Below are 22,247 nucleotides of genomic sequence, written 5' to 3'. Positions count from 1 at the left end.
GGCAGGTCAAATCTGTTTATCCAAGAGAAAATATCCAAGTGCCTACCACACCAGTACTGTTCAAGGTCAGAGACACAGCACAGAACCAAGTCAATGCTTCCATGGAGCTATCATGTGAACTGTAATCTCCAAAATATATCTATTGCCGTGATACTCTCCAAATTCTGCCCATTTTCCACAATCGGCCTGCTCTGAAACCTTCTGGCCTTCAGGTGGCTCTAGACAAATCTCAGTGTAGTGGAAGAGGAGTTTAACAGAAGCATACAACTATGGACTCAAAACTTTCCTCCAGGAATGTGTTGCAGAGTTTCAATTTCTTAGTTGCATATAAAAATAACCACAGTCACCTCTACTGACAGCTTCCAGGGACATAAGGAAAACAACCTCCCTGGCCAGGGATCGCAGATTCTGCAATAGCAAGGCAAAAAGTGAATGCAGCCTAAGTAGTAAACTAAAGCCCAACAATATTAGAGCGGGAGCAGCTTTCCCTACGGGGAGCCTGCTATAGTTACTGCTGCTTCACGAATTTGGGTGTCATCCTTGTGCAGGGGCCACGCTAGTTTTGTCTCTGTTCGATGTTAGGGTAAGTGCTGTGGAAAGGAGCACTGTCCTTAGTACTTGTCTGACTGGTTTGCAGACAGGTCCCTCACCAGGCACCAGCTTCTTACTGCCCTCTGCTGGCTAAGTCTAAGTTCAGCCTTTTAAAGCTTGTGTTTTACCCAATTGCTATTTTACTGGACAAGTAAATAAATGCACTTGTTCACAAAGCATTATTCTCTTTAACTTGTGTATTAGTGGTACTTAATATTAACCCCAAGAGAGCCCTATACCATTATCTCATTTCCTTAAATAGGTTTTATTACAAAAGCAATACATGTTGAAGGAAAAAAAGCAAAAGGTAAACCAAAATATCCACCTTTTCAGAAACCACTAAAACCTCGTTGTATATCCTTATATATGTTATTGTTTTTACAAAATGTGGTCCTATTGTACATTTTGAATATTCTTTTAAAATACATTAACAAATGTCCTTCATATTGTCTATGTTTTAGGTACCATGATATCCCATTATATAATTATACTTTTTACTTAATCATTATTATTATTAGACAATAAATGAGTGCTCTTACCTAAGGGCATTCTGAACTGATGCTGTACAATTTTTTTCCTTTATCATCAAAAATTGAGAAGTTGGGGCACCTGGGTGGCTCAGTCAGTTGAGCTCTGCCTTCGGCTCAGGTCCTAAGATCCTGGGATAGAGCCCCGCATCAGGCTCCCTGCTCAGCAGGGGGTCTGCTGCTCCCTCCCCACCTACTCATGCTGCCCAGTAAATAAAATCTTAATAAAAAAAAAAAACCTGAGAAATTAACATACAACCTCTTGGGTTGTCAGGACTACAGGATGATCACTAGTGTCTCTACCTCTACATATTTCACATCCAGTTTAGTTCATAAAGAGACTTGAAAGAGATCGGTTTCCTACCTGTAATAGTACTTCTCTCTCCCCTCTTTGGCACTTTCTCTTTCCAAAGCCAATTTGCTGTGGAAATCAGCAAATTCGGAATGCAGTGATGATGGTCAAAGACCAAAAGCAAAGGCATACTGAAGGGATGCTTCATGCAAACCAGGAGAAAGCTGAGAAAATTGTCCCTTTTGTATAGATAAGGAATCCTCAAGATCACCTTCCTCATTTCTAAGTCTTTCCAAGCAAAGGCCAAATTGTAATGCAACTTCAATCAGCAGACTGTGGTTAGGTAATACAGGTTTCAGATAAAAAGCTGGCTGAGGGGCACCTGGGTGGCTCAGTGGTTGAGCATCTTGCCTTCAGCTCAGGGCATGGTCCCAGGGTTCTGGGATGGAGTCCTGCACCGGGCTCCCCATGGGGAGCCTGCTTCTCCTCTAAGACTCTGCCTCTCATAAGTAAATAAAATCTTAAAAAAAAAAAAAAAAAGCTGGCTGAAACACCTTTCTTGTGATAAAGCAGTTTGAATTTAGGTGTGCTTGTGCTATTTGAAACATAATCCAGGTTTTAAAAGGACTCACAATCTTTTTCCCTTTGGGAGCAAGCACCAGTCCAAATCCTTGTGAACATTCTGAGGCAAGACTATGTAACCCAAGTCCCAAATACAACCCTTTGACAACCCTTGAAAGATTAATCTTCAATTTTGACCTCCATGATCCCTCTGCCCCCCAGCACCTGGCCAGCCACCAGAAATTAGTCATACTTTAACCAATAGATTCTCTACAGGAAGGTGAGCCTAGTGGCTTCTCTCCTTAACCATCAGTGGAGCCATGATGCCTCCACTGCTCTTTCTGGAATTTACTGCCTACAAGTTCTGTTCTGGCTTGTAGATTGAGGTGAGGACCCTGACTGGGAAGACAATGCCTCACCCCTCTAGGCCTGCCCCATCACCAGCCTGGAGTCATGAAAGCTGTCCCCTTATTTCCCCTCCTTAGCTAAATATCCTTATCTTCCTCCTCTAGGTCTCAAGAGTACAGCAAAAAGTATTAAATGCTTGAACATATCCCTTGAACAGAACCTAATTCTGTATGTATACTCACCTAAAAAGAAAAATTCAAGCTCCATCTTAAGGGCTAGATTAGTCTTCAATCAAACTGATACTCCCACACTGTTCTAGGACTTCTATGCACTTCTGCCTGCATAATGGCTTCACTGCTTCCACAATCTAGTTAAAAATTACTAACAAATTCCTGTTTTTAACAGACATTGACTTAATACAGCCCTGTTAAGTCCTTTGCGGATGTCCTGGTTCTTTTTTAAAAGCACTTAAAAGTGGCTTACCAAAAATACATGTAATAGAACTTTTAATAAAACCAAGACCAAGCAAAAATAAAAACAGAGGTAAGGACAAAGAAAATGGGAGGGTTTTGATTTGGAGGTTTCTTATAGCCTAAGTGAACAGGAATGTCCAGGTCTCACTGACTGACCATAGGAGCCAGTTAACAGTATAAAGTGCTTGGCTTAGGTCCATGAGAGGTCAAGATTCTGAGACCAACTGGTTTCACAGAAGTATTTTTCCCAGTAAAAAACGAAGACAGCTGCTTCTGCCTTGGTACTTCAGCATGGAGGAGCTCCACTGTGAATCCCATGAAAGCTGTAGACAGGTCACAATCATTAGGGATGAAGTTACATTTAAACTGGGTTTTGAAGTAGACTGCCAGATAGGGAAAACTATACTTCAAGCATAAAGCTCAAACTCCTGCTCTCCGAGCTGTGTGGATGTTACCTGAAGTGAGCAGTGATTCACAGCATCAGTTAGCGGAAAAGCTACTGCAGCAAAGAAAGAGCTTGAGGACCATACAAGGTAGAAGCAGGAGCAGAGGACCCCAGATGCCAATGCCTTGAAAATTGGAAGAAAATAGAGATGAACGCTTGGTAGAGCCTGATACGCTAGTTAACTCCTCTAACGAAAACATTTTAGGGTGATTACGTTCACTTTAATGTATACAAAACTTGTTCAAGTGGGTGTTCACAAGGCACTCCCTAGAATGTATCATTTGTCTACCATTGATCAAAAATAAAATGAGAACTGATTTAGAAATAGAAGGAATCTCAAGCTACAGGAATGTCCCAGGAAGGCTGCACAGAAATGGGCCAGAGCCCAACTCTGGTTCTAACACAGTGCAAAGGGAGAAACAAAAGACTGAAGGGGAAGTGTGGATGCACTCATTTATGGATGGCAAAGTTATAGGAGAAAATCCCAGCAAGAGGGAAGAGGAAAACACTGTGATGCAACTGGATTTGACCATATGAGGTCTTTTTGGTCACACGGACATTTAGAAGACAGAAGCCAACAGCAAACGAGAGCATGGTTATCATCCAGAGTAGCAGGATTTTGAGTAACAGCCACAGTAGGGTAGTACCTATTTTGAGAAAGATGGATCAAGGACAAGAGTATTCCTTGAAGAGACTGGGTTTTCTCCCAGGGGACAATGGAGATGCAAAGATCAAAAAACAATGTTGGGATGCCTGGGTGGCTCAGTGGCTGAGGGTCTGCCTTTGGCTCAGGGTGTGATCCTGGACCCCAGGATCTCACATCGGACTTCCTACATAAAGCCTGCTTCTCCTCTGCCTAGGTCTCATGAGTAACTAAAATCTTAAAAAAAAAAAAAAAAAGGCTGCACTGCTTACCTTAGTGAGACAACAGAATACTGAGCAGTTGGTTTTCTCCATACTACCCCCCAAAAGGAGTCTAGTGAAAAAAATGAAGAGTGCTGTACTTGGCCATTCTCCCTAGCACGAGCTTCAGAATTCCCCACAAACCATTAAGCCTCAAAGTTGGTAAAGGTTCTTGCTATTCCCTCAACATCTTCCAACAGTGCCAGATAATAGAATAACTCAATGGTTTGCTTCAGATGTTGACATAAACCAGAACTCAAGAGCAACAGAAAGCTCTTTGCTTAGAAATTCGATATCTCAGGTTGACATTTAATGGTAGATGAACCCCTGGGTACATTATTTATGGCTTTAACTCTATACAGCTTTTGAGGCCATTCATTCCACCACAGTAAATCTACCAGGCAGAGAACAGCAGTTTTCAGGGATGGTAGAGGCTGCTACTTCTCCAAAGGCAGGCTTTAGAAAAGGGCTTATTCAACAAGTGAGCATTCAAAACCAGATCTGGCTCCAGTTCACACATGTGCCCCCTCCTTAACTAAACAGCAATACTGGGAAACTAGGGTAGAGATTCAAAGTGCCCCAGGCAGCAATTTGGCAGGGTTTAAGATTACACTAAAAAAAAAAAAAAAGATTACAACACTATTCATCCTACATGGCTAATTCATGCTCACAGTAACTTGGTCCAGGCCTGAAATACGTGTGTAATCACCTTTCCCTGGGATTGAGACTTGAGCGTATCAAAGCACATCCTGCCTCTGTGCTTAATTAACATTTATCTAACACCAAGTGTTAACAAACCCCATGGACAGACCTTTTCTAATAGGCATGTCCGTTATTAATCACTTCTGGCCATCTTCTACTATGTCCCATACCCTAAATCCAATCCTGCCCATATCTGCAGTTTGACTTCAACTTTTTCAACCTGCTGCCAAATTGTAGGACTGCCAAGGTTAACCACACTGACCAGCCTCGGCCCATTTCCTCTAGGTCCTAGGCTGCCTAGCCTTAGTCTTGATCAATGACATCTAGGAAACCTTGGCAGTCACAATCACTGCAAGGCTATCTGTAAGTCATTGTTTTCAGTTACCCACACTTTAGTGGTTGGAGTAGGCTTTCCTTTAGAAATCAGGAGAAGTAACAGGTTTCCAGTTAGTTACTTTGCTAATTCTACAAGGATTATCTTTTGTTCGTTGCTAACAGAGACCTTATGCCCCCAAAATAAACAAAGGCAGGTGAGGAACAAAAACCAAGTTTTTTATTTGTTCATTTCTTGCATTTGAAGTATTCCTCGATAACATCTTTCGCCTGAGATTCTTTGCCATAGTCCTAAAAAAATAAACAAAAACCATTTTTTAAACATTTAGAAACTCTACCAAGTTGTTAGCACTAGTTATGGTGAAGCTTTACAAAGTTAAAGTTAGCTTGTGTCTTAGGAAAATGTTTCACAACACTAAAATTTCTTATAGCCATTTTCAGGGACCTTAAGGACTTCAGTGTCTTTAAGGCTCGTAACATGGCATTACTATTGCCAGCAATTTTTAAATTTCTGCAGAAACATATTCAGGTAAGCAGATTCATTGGCTGGCTTAATTGCAGCCTATTTTCCTTTTCTGAAAGGTAGAAAAGGGATTTTAAATATTGAAAATAACAAATTTATGACTTTCCTGACTTTTAACAATTAAAACCCTACACACACAGCTTCCTAGCACAACATTCATCCCAGAGAGAAATACTGACTTACCTTAACCACCACACAACTGCAACCAACCACTTTACGGGGTTTTCCCTCTCTGTCAATTTTACAGAGGCCTACCCATTCCCCTAGTTTCTTATTGTCATCAACCTATTGAGTGGAATTAAAAAAAAAATCACTGGATTAGTTACCAGACAGGAATACTGACAATAAATCAGACCCAAAAGGTAGCTGTAATCAGATAGGGTGACATGGCAGTTTCCTCACTGCAGTTCAGTAGAGGGAGCCAGTTGTCATCATGTACAGCACCAATATCACCTAGAATATGCTCACTCTGTACCAACACCCAAAATTAGCAATTCCACAGGAATATAACATTTCCGTAACTAGCTTCAGCACAGTCCAACATACCATGTTTATGTGATGTTCCACACCAGAAAGCAGGGACACGCTCTTTACGAAATTTACTGATAGGATAAAGTAGCATTAATCCAGACAACTCTAAGTGGTTCAATTTTTATTACACTAAGGTATCTCTTAACAATTCAGATAAATCAAATTAAATGGGTAACTTACCTTAATTAGGTTGATTTGGTGTTCAGCACAAAGGGCCTCCACCAACTTGACATACATAGGCTCATCACAGTTGGATGCAAGCACACAAAGATGGGCTTGGCGCCTGAAATGCAAAATCCAATAGGAGAAATCTCAATCTCAGGTCTGAATCTACTCTCTTGGCACTTTATAAGGGAGGTATGTATCTTTGCAAGGACTTCAGTGGCAAAACAAGCAACACCCACTGGAAGATACAACTCCTTCAGCTTGCGGAACCTGTTAAAGAGCCTATGTTCATCTACAGGATCAAGCTTTCAGTAACTCCCCAATACTAAGTTTATGTACCGTTAGTTCACAAACTTTTGTCATCCTTTCTTGCAAGCCAATTACGCGTTTAAAAGCTGTTGTATGAAACTAACCACGCTTAAGAGTTGTTACCGGTTACTGGCCCAGGAACACAATACCGAGCAGCACCATCACTGTACAAATACTGCAGGGGAGTCACACCAGGACTCGAAGGGCTTCCAACTGTTCTTTTCAGTGGATTCAAGTGGCCAGTCTACACCAAAGTGAGCTGAACAGCCTTAAAATTACTTAAGAACTTCTTAAAGTGCACTAAAATTCAGCTCAAATCGTTAATACATGCAGTTGTTTTGGCCAACGTCTCTAGCCCCAAAACTAAGCAGATCTATTTACAATTATTTCTCATGTGTTCACCTCTACAGCTACTACCTTCTGAATTCTCCCAACAATCCGGCTACTTCCACAATAGCTTGCAATTCCCTAACTTCATACTTCAATTTTTGCAAACTGCCAAATGAGGACTCCTAGCTGTCCTTTTCAAGTGTGATTCGTCCCACAACCTACAGGTTTGTCAGACTGTTCATGTTTCACTCATCGAGAGAGTGAAGGGGTATCCGACAATTTAAGTCATCATTCAAACGCTGTAGTCTTTGGTTAAGAAACATCAAATGCTTACTCCCACTGGAAACAGGAACCCACGAACTTTGTGGGGCTATACATATCTGAGTTCTGATACCTTTTCCTAGGTTTCCTGTAGGACGATGTCATTCAGAACTCTTGTGCTAACACCATGAACTTCACGCTTTCTTCCCTTGGCTGCAGTTTTGCTCCGGTTCCAACAACCCACAGTATTGAGACTGATACACGTACTTGTCTAAGGCTTTGGCAGCTTCGCGAATTCCACGTGCTAGGCCATCGTGGATGAGGGCGGTCTTCAGCACCTCTTGTAAAGCAGTATTAACGTCCATTACACCTCCAGCAGCAATGCTGAAATGCACCAAACCAAGTCAAAACCACCAGCAAATTCCGCGCAATCCTCTGCGAGGTGGCCTCGGGGCGCTGCGGCCCACCCTGAGCCCGCACCACGACCCCGGCACCCCGGAACCCCGGCACCCCGGCCTCACCCTTCCTCGGCCATGGCGGTGGATTACGAGTGTAGCCGAATCTTGACCGCACTATAACGTAGACACAAACAAAAACACCAGATGACTAAACAAATCAGCCGAAACCCAACCTTGGCCAGAAGCAGCAGGGGCAAGACTACTACCCCCGCCTCGTTCAACTCACCAGGAGCTTCCGCCTCCGCGCGACTCGGCGGCGGCAGAGAAAGAGGTCGCACGCGCGCGCATGACGGTATTTAAGGGCTGCCCAGGGCCCCCTGCGCGCATGTGCACTGCCTTTCCTGACGGAGGTGGCTCTGGTGGTGCCAGGCCGGAGAGTTTCTGTTTCCGGGTTGAGGCGGCTCTGAGGCCGGAGCACTCCTAGTCTTCCGACTCTGCGCGGCCGGTCGTTGACACGCGGAACAGGCACCAACGCGGGCAGCCTCGCCTCGGCCTCCCCGCCGGAGGCGTGGCCTACGGAGGCCCAGAGGGCTCGTCCTACGGAGCGCGAGGAGGCCCAGCGCGCTCCTGCGCCGCCTGCTTGGCTCCCGCGGCGCTCGAGCTCCGCAGTCAGTGTCAACCTAGGTCAGCAGCGCTGCGCTGTGACTTTCTGTCGCCCCTGCCAACTGGGCCTTCCTGCGCCGCATGCCCTCCCTTCTCGTTTCAGTCACTCTCAAGGTCGTTTTGGAGGCGATCCTGGTTTGTTGGGAAACGAAAAGCCAGCACCTTTTCGGTACGAAGCACTAGGCAAATTCCGCTTCACCGGTGATGTGTTTAGTAAAGCGGAACCTCAGGTGGTTGGTTACGGTTTCTAAAGGTAGTTGGTTCTAAATGAAGTTGTTTTTTTTTTTTTTTTTTTTTTTCTTTTTTTCACGGTAGATCGTCCCCTAAATTCGTAATCCCGCGCGAATCAGGATTCAGGAGGTGCATTTAATACGCCCACGGTGTGCCCGACCCAGGACCGGAATGTAGTGGTGAGAACCGAGCCTTTGAGAAATCCCGCCTGATTTTGGCCTGCAGGACGGGCGGAGCTAGAGGGGGCATCCCAGAGCCCTGGAACCCGGCTTCAACCAGGGGCAGGCAACATTTTGAATTTTGCACATGTCAGCCAAACCCCTACTACCTCCATTTCAAAATGCAAATATATGGAATACGGCTGCGTATCATCAGTCTCTTTTTCTTAACTTCCTCTCCTGGCAAGTCTCCAAGCCATCAGCATTCAGGCATTTGATCGGCGCCCGGACGGTTCACTATGGATACGTAGTGAACAGATAATGTGAGAAGAGAGAGCGGGGGGGGGAAAAAAACTGGGTAACATGAGGGCGGGGCAGAATTAACCAGGACAGCAGAGATGAACTGGAATTTTAACACATCTGTATGGTTCGTTTTTATCTTTTCGAATGCTTACAGATTTTTCATATTGAAAGTGTTGAGCTTCTAGTGTCTATTCATAACTCATCCTAAAAGGCTGCTCGCTTAGTTGTTGATTCAATTACCTTTTAAACGTTTGCTTTAAAAAAATGCTGCAGGATGTCCACCATAGCCAAACTGGAAGGAGCCTCGGTGTCCATCGAAAGATGAATGGATAAAGAAGATGTGGTTTATGTACACAATGGAATATTCCTCAGCCATTAGAAACGACAAATACCCACCATTTGCTTCCACGTGGATGGAACTGGAGGGTATTATGCTGAGTGAAGTAAGTCAGTCGGAGAAGGACAAACATTATATGTTCTCATTCATTTGGGGAATATAAATAATAGTGAAAGGGAATAAAGGGGAAAGGAGAAAAATAAGTGGGAAATATCAGAAAGGGAGACAGAACATGAAAGACTCCTAACTCTGGGAAACGAACTAGGGGTGGTGGAAGGGGGGGGGGGGGCGGTGACTGGGTGATGGGCACTGAGGTGGGCACTTGATGGGATGAGCACTGGGTGTTATTCTATAAGTTGACAGCTTGAGCACCAATAAAAAATAAATTTATTTAAAAAAAAAAAAGCTGCAGAGTTTACAAGAATGAGATTTATTTCTGCCACTCTCACTGTTGTGGGAGGGTTAAGATTTGAACCAAAGATTAGAATACCTAAAGGCCACAGGGAAGGTACAAAATGGCATGGGGCTTAAGGAATAGGGATGATGTGGAAAGATAAAGATGGATTTGAGGCTGTGGCAGCATTTGAAATGGGAAAACAACAAATGAAAGGGTTCTAAGGAAGGATGAGAGAAAAGGAGAGGGCATTCTAATACCCTCCTTGGCTTTTTTGGAAGTTATCATAGTACACTTGCATTTTCAAGAAAGAATTTGGTGGTTTCAGCAGTTTCTAATTATCTGAAGTTAATAAAAGTTAATGTGCTAAGCATTAGATTTCATCTTAGATTTCCTCCCCTCTCCTTCCCCCAAAACAAATCTTAGATAGAAGGCAGAGAATTTGGTAAATACTCAAGAAACATAAGGGGGAAAAAATAATCATTTCTAAGCAATGTATCTATATAGAGGGAAAACAATTAAGTGCATCTTACGTTGTTCTTATCTGTCTTCTAGCAGCTGGTAATCTTATGTAGACTCAGATATCATGGGCCTATACCTTAATATTTGGCCTTCTAAGTATCTTTTCTATCATTTGTAAATTTCTTTCCTTAGAACCAGACCTACATATTTTTTTGAAGTTCTAGCATATAGCTGTTTCTAATCCTAGGAATAAATGTAATGGACACTGAGGTGATTCAAGGATTCTTTAATATAAATTCTCCTTGTTCAGTTGTTTAAGGTTACCTCCTCTCAATTTTGGATATTGCCAAAAGTGGAAGACAATATTACATAGAGACTAAAGGCCAGAGTCACTCTTATACCAGCACATTATAATACTTATAGAAAGTACACAAATGTGCATCTGAAATACCCATGAAAGGTAAATTCTGAAGTTTGTTTTAGGAACAATAAATAATAATTTTTATTTTAAAATTATTATATTTTCTCCCTTGATTGTCCTTGAGACCCTATGTGTAGCGGTGGCATTAGCCCCCTTGAACAAAGTAAGGATATAAGCTTAGAGAGTTGTTCAAGGTCACACAGCTAATAAATGCAAAAACTGGTGTTTGAGCGCAGTGGACTTTAAATCTCATGGTTCCAACCCCTCTCCATTTGAATGGTTGCCCAAATGTGGATGATCACAGAGTTCAATAACTCTTCACATCTGAAGTTGGGAACAATGCAACTGGTTCTACTTCACTGTGCTAAAAAGTTGCATACATGGAGAAAGGGAGTATTGCAGTGTGAGGCAGAAAAAGAACGTAGACATTTGTGTTCCTGTCCTAAGTGTAGATGTTTTATTAGTTTGCTACAACTGCCATAACAAAGTATCAAAACCTGGGTGACTTAAACAACAGAAGTTATGGTCTTATAGTTGTGAAGGCAAGTGGTCTGCAATCATGGTGTCTGCAGAGTTAGTTCCTTCTAAGGCTGTGAGGGGGAATCTGTTTATTCCCTTCTCCTAGGTTCTGGAGGTTTGCCAGAAATCATGGTGTTCCTTGGCTGTGGCAGCATAATTCAGTCTTCATGTGATGTTCTCTCCCTCTGTAGCTGTGTCTAAATTTTTCTTTTTTTATAAGGATACTAATTATCTTTTTATAAAAGATTTTATTTATTTATTCATGAGAGACACAGAGAGAGGCAGAGACATAAGCTGAGGGAGAAGCAGGCTCCATGCAAGGAGCCTGATGTGGGACTCGATCCCGGATTCCAGGATCAAGCCCAGGGACAAAGGCAGATGCTCAAACCTGAGCCACCCAGGCATCCTGATACTAATTATCTTTTTTTAAAAAGATTTTATTTATTTATTTGAGAGAGTGAGTAAGAGAGAGCACAAGAGGTGTGTGGGGTGACCAGAGGAGGAGAGAAAAGAAGACTCCCCACTGAGCAGGGAGCCCATGGACTCGGAGATCATGATCTGAGCCAAAATCCAATGCTTAACTGACCCCAAGGATACCAGTTAACCTTGAATTAAGGGCTCACCCTACTCTGGTATGATCTCATCTTAACTAATTACATCTAGAACAACCCTATTTCCAAATAGGGTCTTGATATAACGTGCTAGGGGTTAGGACTTAAACATATGTGTTTTAGGTGAACACAATTCAGCCTAGAACAGATGTCAGAAGAGATGCAGGACAGATTAAATGACAGAAAAGATCTTTGAGTTGAATAGCAAGAAGACCAGAGCTGGGAAGAGAAGCTGGGCTAGGCCTCATTAAAGATTTTTTTATCTTCCAGTGGTGGGGAGCAGCTGAGCGAAGTTCAAATTTTAGCTCACTTTGTGGCCTTGGGCAAATTACTACTCTGAGCCAGCAAAATCTTGATAATAGTATAATATTTTGTGAGGATTAAATGTGATGGTTGTTTAAAGTGTTTACCACTGTGCCTGTAAATATAGTTATTTATCTTATAGAGAACTTCATATGAAAACACATAGAAAGGTTCTTAAATATTACTTTCTCTTGCCCTAAACTGCCCAGCACTTAGTACAGTGACTTGCATATTGGAATCACTAAACTATTGTGTATTAAGTGAACACATCGAAATAAGTTTAAAGGAGCAACTGAGTAGATGGCATACCTAAAAGAAAGCCATGTTGAGAACTACAGATAACTACAGAACTAGAGCTAGATAAATAAGCGTCTCTTGGGAATTAGTGGCAGGTTTCGGGCATCCCAGAAAACCACATTTAAAAGAAAAACACATTTACTTTGAAAATGTTTAAAATGTCCCTACCTTTTGGGATAGAAGATAAGCCTAATGGATGAAAATGGGAGCTAAGAAATAAGATAAAACTCAGGAAATATTCCTGCTGCAGCTCAGGAACGTATAGGTATATAGACACTAGGTCTAGTCTTGCCTTATGTAGTATGTGGCTTTAAATATACTGTAGAGAAAAAAAAAATATATACTGTAGAAAATTAGTTGTAGCTGAAGAAAGGTTTGGGCCAAAGAAGATAGAATTCTATTATTTCAAGGGAAGAATCAAAGGAGAAATAAAAGTTGGGAGGGAAGAAAATGGAAAAGAATATAAGAAACTAGATGAATAAGAATGGAATAAATTAATAAAGACAGCGGGTCATAGCTTGTAAAGTTCATATGTAAGGAAGGACTTTAATTGGAAAACCTAGCTTATTAAGGGGGAAATGGTTATAGGAGAGAATGGAGCTAGATGATTGAAAAACTAAATAAGAAGCCTATGTTGTTAACAGCTTACATATTTTGAGGATTTTGTGCGATGCTCATCTACCTTTTCATAAGTCTTACTAAGAATGTTTTCTAAGTCCTTGTTTTTATTGCTACCAGATGCTGCCCAGAGCCTTTTGGGTGCTGTGGCTGCTTGCTACGGGGCTGATTCAGAATTTGTGGGAACTAAACATACTGAGGAAGATAATTAGAGATAATACTTAAAATTTATTGATAAACTAATTATAAATCAGCAACATAGCTAATTTATAAATGAAAAAGAGTAGTGGCTAATAGAACAAATCCTAAATTCATGTTAAATGCATTCACTTGGGATATAAGGAGGACCTGAATTTGTAGGACTCCAGACTCCAATGTTACTTTCTCTAGACTAGTTCTGCTGCTGTGTAACATTTCTTTTGAAAAATGGATCCTGATGCTCTAAAATGTGTTTGATAACCGCAGTTTTTATTAGAGAACCACTGGAATAAAGCCAGGACCACTCCCGTCCTTAGAACTAGAGCTGCAATAAAGAGAGAAAAAACTCCCAGTCACCTAACCAGTTCTAACCCCAGCAATAAAGTTAAAGGGCAGATTGTTGATTCAAGAATTCTTTATGCTGATTTTCCTCTATCATTTTTCATTGTGTAGCTTTGGTCAAAACACTTCTAGTCTCTGATCCTCAAGTGCCTTATCTGCAAAATATAGTGGGGAATTGAATGAGATGCTCTTAAAGACTCTTTTTATTTGGACATTCTATGCTATCATTTTGCAACAAAAGTTTTAATAATAGTAAATGCTGAACACTTTGGCAGTCCGCCGTATCCATTTTCTGGTATCATATGACTTCAGCACATGACACTGAGTTATAACTGATGCCAACTTCCCTCTTGTGTATCCAAGTTATAGATGATCTCCTTATTTGTAAATGACAGTTGTTGCTTTTTTGTTGTTGTTGTTAAAGATTATATTTATTCATGAGACACAGAGAGAGAGAGAGGCAGAGACACAGGCAGAGGGAGAAGCAGGCTCTGTGAGAAGCCAGATGTGGGATTTGATCCAGGCATTCAGGGATCACGCCCTGAGCGGATCAGGCAGATGTTCAACTACTGAGCCACCCAGGCATCCCCAGTAGTTGCTTTCTTATATTGTATTAGGACAAGAAGGCATATTCATTGTAGAAAATCTGGGTAATACTGTATCATTTACAGTTCTTTGCATACAACTGAATGACCAACATTTTAAAATATGCATCTGCTAATAAAGTATTGAACGGCTCAGAGAATTAGAGGGTTTACTGAACAATCAGGTTTGAGGAATGGTAGAAAAAGGATAGTTTTAGGGATCTTGGTTATAGCAGCTCATGAAAAGTTTTATAAGGCAGTGCTTCTCAAACTCACTGACTATCTGGAGATTTCTCACCCAACCCAGCATAGGTTATTAGTTAAATAAAATACAACTACTAGGAACTTCTGTAAGACTAACTACCTTGCAGATAACAAAAGTAAGCCGAAAAAAGTTTTTCAAACAACTACCTAAAGATACTGAACAGTAACCAAAAGTATACAGGACTTGAGGGGGTGGCAGACAATGAGGATGATGATCAACACTTGAAAAAAAGAATGGCAGTGGCTAACCTCCCATTTTTGTGGCTTCTAGTATAAGGACAGACCCTAGTCAGTGCCACATGGGGTAACTAATTGTCAAAATTTTGTTTTACTTCTTGGAAAACTAGAGGGCAGAGTTTAGAGCAACCACAGCTACTGGAAATAGAGGGGAGGGGAAAAATCCCGGAAAAGAGAGACTCCAAAAAAGGAAGACCATCATTCCACATATTAACTCTGCCTAAATCTCTGGCTGGCTTTTGACCCACACTTTCATGGGGCAGAATCTTAGCAACCTTGCCAAGGCTAAATAAATGCACATAAATTTCAGCTACTTCCTATGAGGGAAACAGATACAAAGTTTAACTCTTGACATTTAAAAAAAAAATCAGTGTTGTTTGAAAGAAACCAACAGAATCCAAAGTCCCTGCAATGTATTACTCATGATGCCCTTGATATGATACAAAACTACTACATATAGTAAGAAGCAGAAAGGGCAGCCCCGGTGGCCCAGCGGTGGCCCAGCTGTTTAGCGCCGCCTGCAGCCCGGGGTGTGATCCTGGAGACCTGGGATTGAGTCCCACGTCGGGCTCCCTGCATGGAGCCTGCTTCTCCTTCTGCCTGTGTCTCTGCCTCTCTCTCGCTCTCTCTGAATAAATAAATCTTTAAAAAAAAAAAAAAAAAGAAAGAAACAGAAAAACATGACTCTTACACAAGAGAAAAGGCAATATTGAAACTGAGTCCAAAGTAATCAAAATGTTAAACTAATTTTAACATGCCTGGGTGGCTAAGTGGTTGAGCATCTGCCTTTAGCTCAGGGTGTGATCCTGGGGTCCTGGGATCCAGTCCTGCATTGAGCTCCCCACAGGGAGCCTGCTTCTCCCTCTGCTTGTGTCTCTCTCTGTCTCTCTCTGTGACTTTCATGAATAAATAAAATCTTTTAAGAAATGTTAAAATTGCAGACTAGAATTTTATGTACTCAAGAATGTAAAATAATAATTATCGGGGCAGCCCGGGGGGCTCAGCAGTTTAGCACTGCCTTTAGCCGAGGCCCTGATCCTGGAGACCCACATCAGGCTCTCCACAGGGAGTCTGCTTCTCCCTCTGCCTGTGTCTCTGCTTCTCTCTCTCTGTCTCTCATGAATAAATAAATAAAATCTTTAAAATAATAATAATTCTCATAATGAACGAGCAAATAGGAAAAGCATAAACTATAAAAGGATCAAAAGAAATTTTAGAATTGAAAAATAAAATGTGAGAAATTTATTGGAAGAGCTAGCAGTAGACTAAAGTTGACAAAAGAAGGATTCAGTGAATTTTAAGCTAGATCGGTCTAAAATTATCCAACTGACGAACAGAGAGAAAAACTATTGAATTGAAAAAGCTAAATAGAACTGCAATGACCTGCGGGACAAAATTTAAAAACCTAACATATGTATAATTAAATACGTATTTCTAACATACATGCAATTGGATTGCCAGAAGGAGACAAAAGAATGAGATAGAAAAATATTTGAAAAATGATGTCCAAAAGCTTCCAAAATTTGATGAATCACATACATTTACAAATTCAAGAAGTTCAGTGAACCCCAAGAAGTATAAATAAGAGAGAAGGAGGAGTTAAGATGGTGGAGAAGGATTTTATGCTTGCTTCAAACCTTGAACACAGCTAGATGATTATCAAATCATTCTGAACACCCAGGAAATCATTTGAGGACTGAGAGAATAAACTGCCAACTAGAGAGAGAGAAAAGAGGCCACACTGTGGAAGGTAGGAGGTGCAGTGATGTGATTTAGGGGAGAAAAGAATGATGGGCGCTTGGAGAAGCGAGAGCCCTGATCACAGAGGAGAGAGAGAGAAAGATAAAGCAGCATTCAGGGGATTGCATAAGAAAAACACTTTCCGAAAACCAATGGGTAAGTGAGAGGGGCTGATTATTGCAACTTTTTACAAGCAGTGGAGCTGAAGGGCTGAAGTTTTAGAAGTCCACATCATCACCAGCGTCAAGCCTGGTGGCCACAGCAGTGCTCCGGGAAGGAGAAGGAGGACAGAAACCGGGGAGTAGACAGCATCCTCTGAGGATCCCCTGGGTCATGCTGGGAGAGATAGCTCTCCCCTTCTTGGAGTGTGTCTGGGAGAAGCAGCATTGCCTCTCAGAGAACTAAAGAGTGGGAGGGCTCCACTGAACTGCCCCATTTAATAGCATACAGGAAGAGATGCCTGACGATAGCCAACCTGGAAGCCAGCTTTTTGCCATGCTTTAGCAGAAACTCCAAGTCCTGGAGCAGTCTGGCAACTGCTATTCTGCAGATAAACCAGTACCAACCACAGCAAGGAGAGACCATCCCCTAGAGGATTGGCCTGGGTCCACACCATGCTGGGTCCTTAAAATTTGGAGTTTTGAAATCCAGCCATGCACCTGAGATAAAACACAGGAGCACTGTGTGCCACCAGGCAGGGGTACAGTGTAGATACAGGGTGAAGGCAGGGATCTGATGGACTCCTGGGACACAGGAGAGGAGATTGTTTGCTTTTCTGTGGGGGTTTCCTGAACAGCAGTGATTGTGAACATCTGTCTCTGAGGAAGAGAGTGGGCCAACCCCATTTTTCACCCCTCCCATTAAGACAGATGGATTTCAGGGAGCAGCACAGTACACACAGTGGAGGCTCTGCAGGTGCCTTTTTTTTTAATAATAAATTTATTTTTTATTGGTGTTCAATTTGCCAACATACAGAATAACACCCAGTGCTCATCCCGTCAAGTGCCCCCCTCAGTGCCCGCCACCAAGTCACCCCCACTCCCCGCCCTCCTCCCCTTCCACCACCCCTAGTTCGTTTCCCAGAGTTAGGAGGTGCCTTTTTAAATAGGGCTAGGGTGGTTAAAAGCCAGAGCAGTAACAGCGCCCCCCCCACACACACACACAACCAATGCCACAGAAAAACAAACAAATATAAGAGTATATTATGAAAAATCATACGCCGACAAACTGGGCAATCTGGAAGAAATAGACAAATTCCTAGAAACTTAAAAACTGCCAAAACTGAAACAAGAAGAAATAGAAAAATTGAACAGATCCATAACCAGCAAAGAAAGTGAATCAGTAATCAAATATCTCCAACAAACAAAATTCCAGGGCCAGATGGCTTCCCAGAGGAATTCTACCAGATATTTAAAGATGAGTTAATACTTATTCTTCTTAAACTGTTCCCAAAAAAAAAAAAAAAAAAAAAGAAAGGAAAGGAAAACTTCCAAACTCATTCTATGAAGCCAGCTTTTTTCCGAAACTAGGCAAAGACCCCCCTAAAGAGAATGCTAAGCCAACATCCTTGATGAATATGGATGTAAAAAATCCTCAAGAAGATACTAGCAAATCAAATCAAACAGTACATTAAAAGAATGATTCGCCATGATCAAGTAGGATTTATTCCGGGCTGCAGGGATGGTTCAATATTTGCAAATCAATCAGTGTGATACACCACGTTGATCAAAGAAAGGATAAGAACATGATCCTCTCAACAGATGCAGAAAAAGCATTTGATAAAATACAGCATCCATTCTTGACAAAAACACTTAACAAAGTAGGGATAGATGGAACATACCGCAACATTATAAAAGGTATATATGAAAGACCCATAGCTAATATTCTCAATGGGGAAAAACTGAGAGCTTTTCCCCTAAGGTCAGGAACATGGCAGGGATGTCCATTTCATCACTGTTGTTCAACAAAGGACTACTAGAAGTCCTAGCCTCAGCAATCAGACAACAAAAGGTCACCCAAATCAGAAGAAAGATGTCAAACTTTCACTATTTGCAGCTGACCTATGTAGAAAAGCCAAAAGACTCCACCAAAAAATTACCAGAATTGATACAAGAACTCAGCCAAGTTGCAGGATATAAAATCAACATGTGGAAATCTGTTGCATTTCTATACACCAAAAATAAACAGCAAGAAAAGGGCAGCCCGGGTGGCTCAGCGGTTTAGCGCCGCCTTCAGCCCAGGGCCTGATCCGGAAAACCTGGGATCGAGTCCCACATCAGGCTCCATGCGTGGAGCCTGCTTTTCTCCCTCTGCCTGTGTCTCTACTGCTCTCTCTCTGTGTCTCTCATGAATAAATAAAATTAAAAAAAAAAAAAAGGCAGCAGGAAAAGAAGTCAAAGAATCAATCCCATTTATAACTGCACCAAAAACCCTAAGATACCTAGGGATTAGCCTAACCAAAAGAGGTACTCTGAAAACTATAGAATATTTATGAAATTGAAGAGGACACAAAGAAATGTAAAAGCATTCCATGCTCATGGATTGGAAGAATGAATATTGTTAAAATGTCCATACTACCCAAAGCAATCTACACATTTAATGCAAACCCTATCAAAATACCACTAGCATTTTTCACACAGCTAAAACAAACACTCTTAAAATTTGTATAGAACCACAAAAGACCCTGAACAGTTAAAGCAATCTTGAAAAAGAAAGCAAGGCTGGAAGCTTTACAATTCTGGACTTCAAGCTATATTACAAAGCTGTGGTCATCAAAACAATATGGCACTGGCACAAAACAGACACATAGGTCTGTGGAACAGAATAGAAAATCCAGAAATGGACACACAACTATACGGTCAACTAGTATTTGACAAAGTAGGAAAGAATATCCAATGGAAAAAAGACAGTCAGTCTCTTCAGCAAATGATGTTGGGAAAACTAGACAGCCACATGCAAAAGAATGAAACTGGATCACTTTTCTTACACCATACACAAAAATAAAATCAAAATGGATGAAACACCTAAATGTGAGACAGGAAACCATCAGAATCCTAGAGAAGAACACGGGCAGTAACCTCTTTGACCTTGTCTGTAGCAACTTCTTTCTAGTTATGTCTCCAAAGGCAAGGGAAATCAAAGCAAAAATGGACTGTTGGGACTTCATCAAGATAGAAATCTTCTGCACAGTGAAGGAAACAGTTAACAAAACTAAAAGACAACCTATGGAATGGGAGAAGATACTTGGAAATGACATATCTGATAAAGTGTTAGTATCCAAAATCTATAAAAAACTTATCAAACTCAACACTCCAAAAAACAAAGAATCCGGTTAAGAAATGGACAGAAGACATGAACAGACATTTTTCCAAAGAACACATCCAGAAGGCCAACAAGAACATGAAAAATGCTCAACATCACTCAAAATCAGGGAAATACACATCAAAACCACGGTAAGATACCACCTCACATCTATCAGGATGGCTAAAATTAACAACTCAGGAAAGAACGGATGTTGGTGAGGAGATGAAAAATGGGGAACCCTCTTACACTGTTAATGGGAATGCAAAATTTTTGAGGTTCCTCAAAAAGTTAAAAATAAAACTACCCTACATCCCAGCAATTGCACTATAAGGTATTTACTCATAGTATACAAACAATACTGATTCGAAGGGGCACATGCACCCCAATGTTTATAGCAGCATTATCAGCAATAGCCAAACCATAGAGCTGAAATATCTGTTGATCGATGAATGGATAAAGAAGGTATGATATATAGATACAATGGATTATTACTCAGCCATCAAAAAGAATGAAATCTTGCCATTTGCAATGATGTGGGTAGAGCTAGAGTGTATTATCTAAGTGAAATAAATCAGTCAGAGAAAGACAAATACAATATGATTTCACTATATGTGAAATTTAAGAAACAAAACAGATGAACACAAAGGAAGGGGTAAAAAGAGGGAAGCAAACCATAAAAGACCCTTAACTCTAGAGAACAAACTGAGGGTCGATGAAGAGGAGGTGGGCAGGGGATGGGCTAAGTGGGTGATGGCACTGGGTGTTGTACATAAGTGATGAATCACTGAATTCTACCCCTGCAACCAATATTACACCATATGTTAACTAACTAGAATTAAAATACAAATTTGAAAAAAAAATACATGCATACCTAGACACATACAAGTCAACCATTGAAACTCAAAGAGAAAATTCCAAAAAGCAGCCAGGAAAATAAAAAGGTATGTAACATGCAAAATTATACTGATTTCTCATGGAAATTATAGAGATCAAAATCAGTAGAATCATATCCCGAAGAAGCTGAAAGATAACAACTCTCTCCCCATATTCCTATATCCAATAAAAAGATCCTCCAAGAATAAACTTCCCTGAGGAAGTAGCATTTAAACAAAATATTCCATTATAGTTTATAAATAAAAGGGTTCCAAATGTGTTCATATGTCTATGATGAGTATATAAAATTATGAATGGATATTTGCAGTAGGCTAATAATGAATGGCTCCCAGAGATATGTCCACATCCTAATCTTTAGAACTCGTTATCTTATTTGAAAGAAAGGTCCATGCAGACATGATTAAGTTAAAGATCTTGAGATCCTTTTGGACTTTGTCTCAGTGAAATTGATGTTGAACTTCTGGCCTACAAGGCTGTGTTGTTTTAAGCCACCAACTTTGTGGCAATTGGTTACAACAACGCCAGAAAACTAATATAATAGTATTTTCAGCTGTAACACTGAACATGTAAATGGAAGATAGGAAGTAGAAAATGGAAGTGGAGAGAAAGTTAGGAATATGAATGTACACCACGGTACACTTTATATACATGAAAAATAGATGGGTGCAAAACAAGAATATACATCTTATGGAAATACATACAAAAAAAAAGATTTGTTTTAAATATGCGAGATTGGGGCACCTGGCTGGCTCAGCCAGTGGAGAGTGTGACTTAATAACAGGGCTGTAAATCTGAGCCCTCTACACTGGGTGTAGAGATTACTTCAAAACAAAATCTTAAAAAAAAAAAACAAACAAACAAACAAACCACTAAACCATGCAAGAATGACTGCCGATGGGGGAATGGGAATAGGGGTAGAGAGAATAAATGATAATAGAAATGAAAAATTCAGCTGTAGGACTTGGAAGATAAAGTTGGGAGAAATTCCTATAAGATGGAGCAAGAATAGGAAGAGTTGCAAAGTAGACGAGAAGAAGATGAATAAATAAGAGGTTCACTCTGGATGACCCAATATCTGCATAAGGAGCAGTCCAGAAAGCGAGAACAAAAAAGGAAATGTAATCATCAAAGAGATAATTAAAAAAAAAATTCTCCTTCATGGCTTGATATTAGATTGGAGAGGGAATGTAAAGTAAATAAAGTTGGAGAAGCTGGTGGAGGTAAGATCATAAAGATTCTGAAAAGATACTTGAAGGAACCTAACGCTAGAACTAATCCTTCTGTTTAGAATGGCTCTAACCTGCCCAAGCAATTTTTGCATAAGCTTTAAGACGCAAGGTAACACCTTTTCCTCTAGAAGCCATCCTGGACTCAGCCAAAGTGAAGAGTTCTTCCAATACGTTTCTATTACAGAACTCATTGCATTATAATAAATTATTAACAGGTGTCTGTTTATTGGGGCGGAGGTACGCTACTAGAGGCTGGATGGGGCTTATGCATCTTTAAATTCACAATGCCTGAAACAAAGTGGTAACTCAATAGTTCTTTAAATTTTATGTTGATCTCAAATCAAAAATTTCCCAGGCCTCAAACATTAGTTGTTGCCAAATAGTAAATAAGGTGAGGTTAAGTGAAGCTTCTGTGTGTGTGTGCCAGCAGGTTGTGATGATGACAGT

At 40.9% G+C, this 22,247-nt stretch overlaps 1 protein-coding gene, 1 long non-coding RNA gene and 4 other non-coding genes across 8 annotated transcripts; 1 reads left to right on the top strand and 5 right to left on the bottom strand.

The window, feature by feature from the left end:
- Nucleotides 1–503: 503 nt before the first annotated feature.
- On the bottom strand, nucleotides 504–606 carry LOC112645716 (U6 spliceosomal RNA). The gene has a single exon (XR_003127211.1). It is a non-coding gene; the product is annotated as a U6 spliceosomal RNA (small nuclear RNA).
- A 4,767-nt stretch (nucleotides 607–5,373) lies between these two features.
- On the bottom strand, nucleotides 5,374–8,210 carry RPS12 (ribosomal protein S12). Of its 3 annotated transcripts, XM_025422306.3 has the most exons (6): nucleotides 7,979–8,120; nucleotides 7,816–7,866; nucleotides 7,562–7,678; nucleotides 6,410–6,512; nucleotides 5,882–5,983; nucleotides 5,374–5,466 (listed from the first exon to the last, which is right to left on the bottom strand). In XM_025422306.3, the coding sequence occupies exons 2-6, from the start codon at nucleotides 7,827–7,829 to the stop codon at nucleotides 5,404–5,406; spliced, it is 399 nt and encodes a 132-aa protein (XP_025278091.1). In that variant the 5' UTR covers nucleotides 7,830–7,866; nucleotides 7,979–8,120; the 3' UTR covers nucleotides 5,374–5,403. The 3 variants fall into 3 exon arrangements, with proteins under 3 accessions (XP_025278091.1, XP_048970172.1, XP_048970202.1); XM_049114215.1 differs by lacking the exon at nucleotides 7,816–7,866 and having other exon boundaries at nucleotides 7,979–8,210; XM_049114245.1 differs by lacking the exons at nucleotides 5,882–5,983; nucleotides 7,816–7,866 and having other exon boundaries at nucleotides 7,979–8,210.
- LOC112645737 (small nucleolar RNA SNORA33) lies at nucleotides 5,599–5,728 on the bottom strand. Its single transcript, XR_003127228.1, has one exon. It is a non-coding gene; the product is annotated as a small nucleolar RNA SNORA33 (small nucleolar RNA).
- LOC112645744 (small nucleolar RNA SNORD100) lies at nucleotides 6,064–6,140 on the bottom strand. The gene has a single exon (XR_003127235.1). It is a non-coding gene; the product is annotated as a small nucleolar RNA SNORD100 (small nucleolar RNA).
- Nucleotides 7,258–7,331, bottom strand: LOC112645728 (small nucleolar RNA SNORD101). The gene has a single exon (XR_003127220.1). It is a non-coding gene; the product is annotated as a small nucleolar RNA SNORD101 (small nucleolar RNA).
- Nucleotides 8,211–8,238: 28 nt separating the features above from the next.
- On the top strand, nucleotides 8,239–8,954 carry LOC125755761 (uncharacterized). The gene is made up of 2 exons (XR_007413056.1): nucleotides 8,239–8,524; nucleotides 8,671–8,954. It is a non-coding gene; the product is annotated as an uncharacterized LOC125755761 (long non-coding RNA).
- Nucleotides 8,955–22,247: the final 13,293 nt, after the last annotated feature.

Source organism: Canis lupus, chromosome 1 (assembly GCF_003254725.2).
Source record: "Canis lupus dingo isolate Sandy chromosome 1, ASM325472v2, whole genome shotgun sequence".
NCBI lineage: Eukaryota > Metazoa > Chordata > Mammalia > Carnivora > Canidae > Canis > Canis lupus.
The sequence above is the reverse complement of the archived record's forward strand: the minus strand, read 5'-3'. Positions and strand labels throughout refer to the sequence as shown.

Coding starts and splice junctions, on each gene's coding strand:
- RPS12 (XM_049114215.1), bottom strand. CDS start 8,079: ATGCGCGCAGGGGGCCCTGGGCAGCCCTTAAATACCGTCATGCGCGCG. Junction 6,513..7,561: donor GCTGCCAAAGCCTTAGACAA/GTACGTGTATCA, acceptor TTTGCATTTCAG/GCGCCAAGCCCATCTTTGTG. Junction 5,984..6,409: donor ACCAAATCAACCTAATTAAG/GTAAGTTACCCA, acceptor TCCACTCAATAG/GTTGATGACAATAAGAAACT.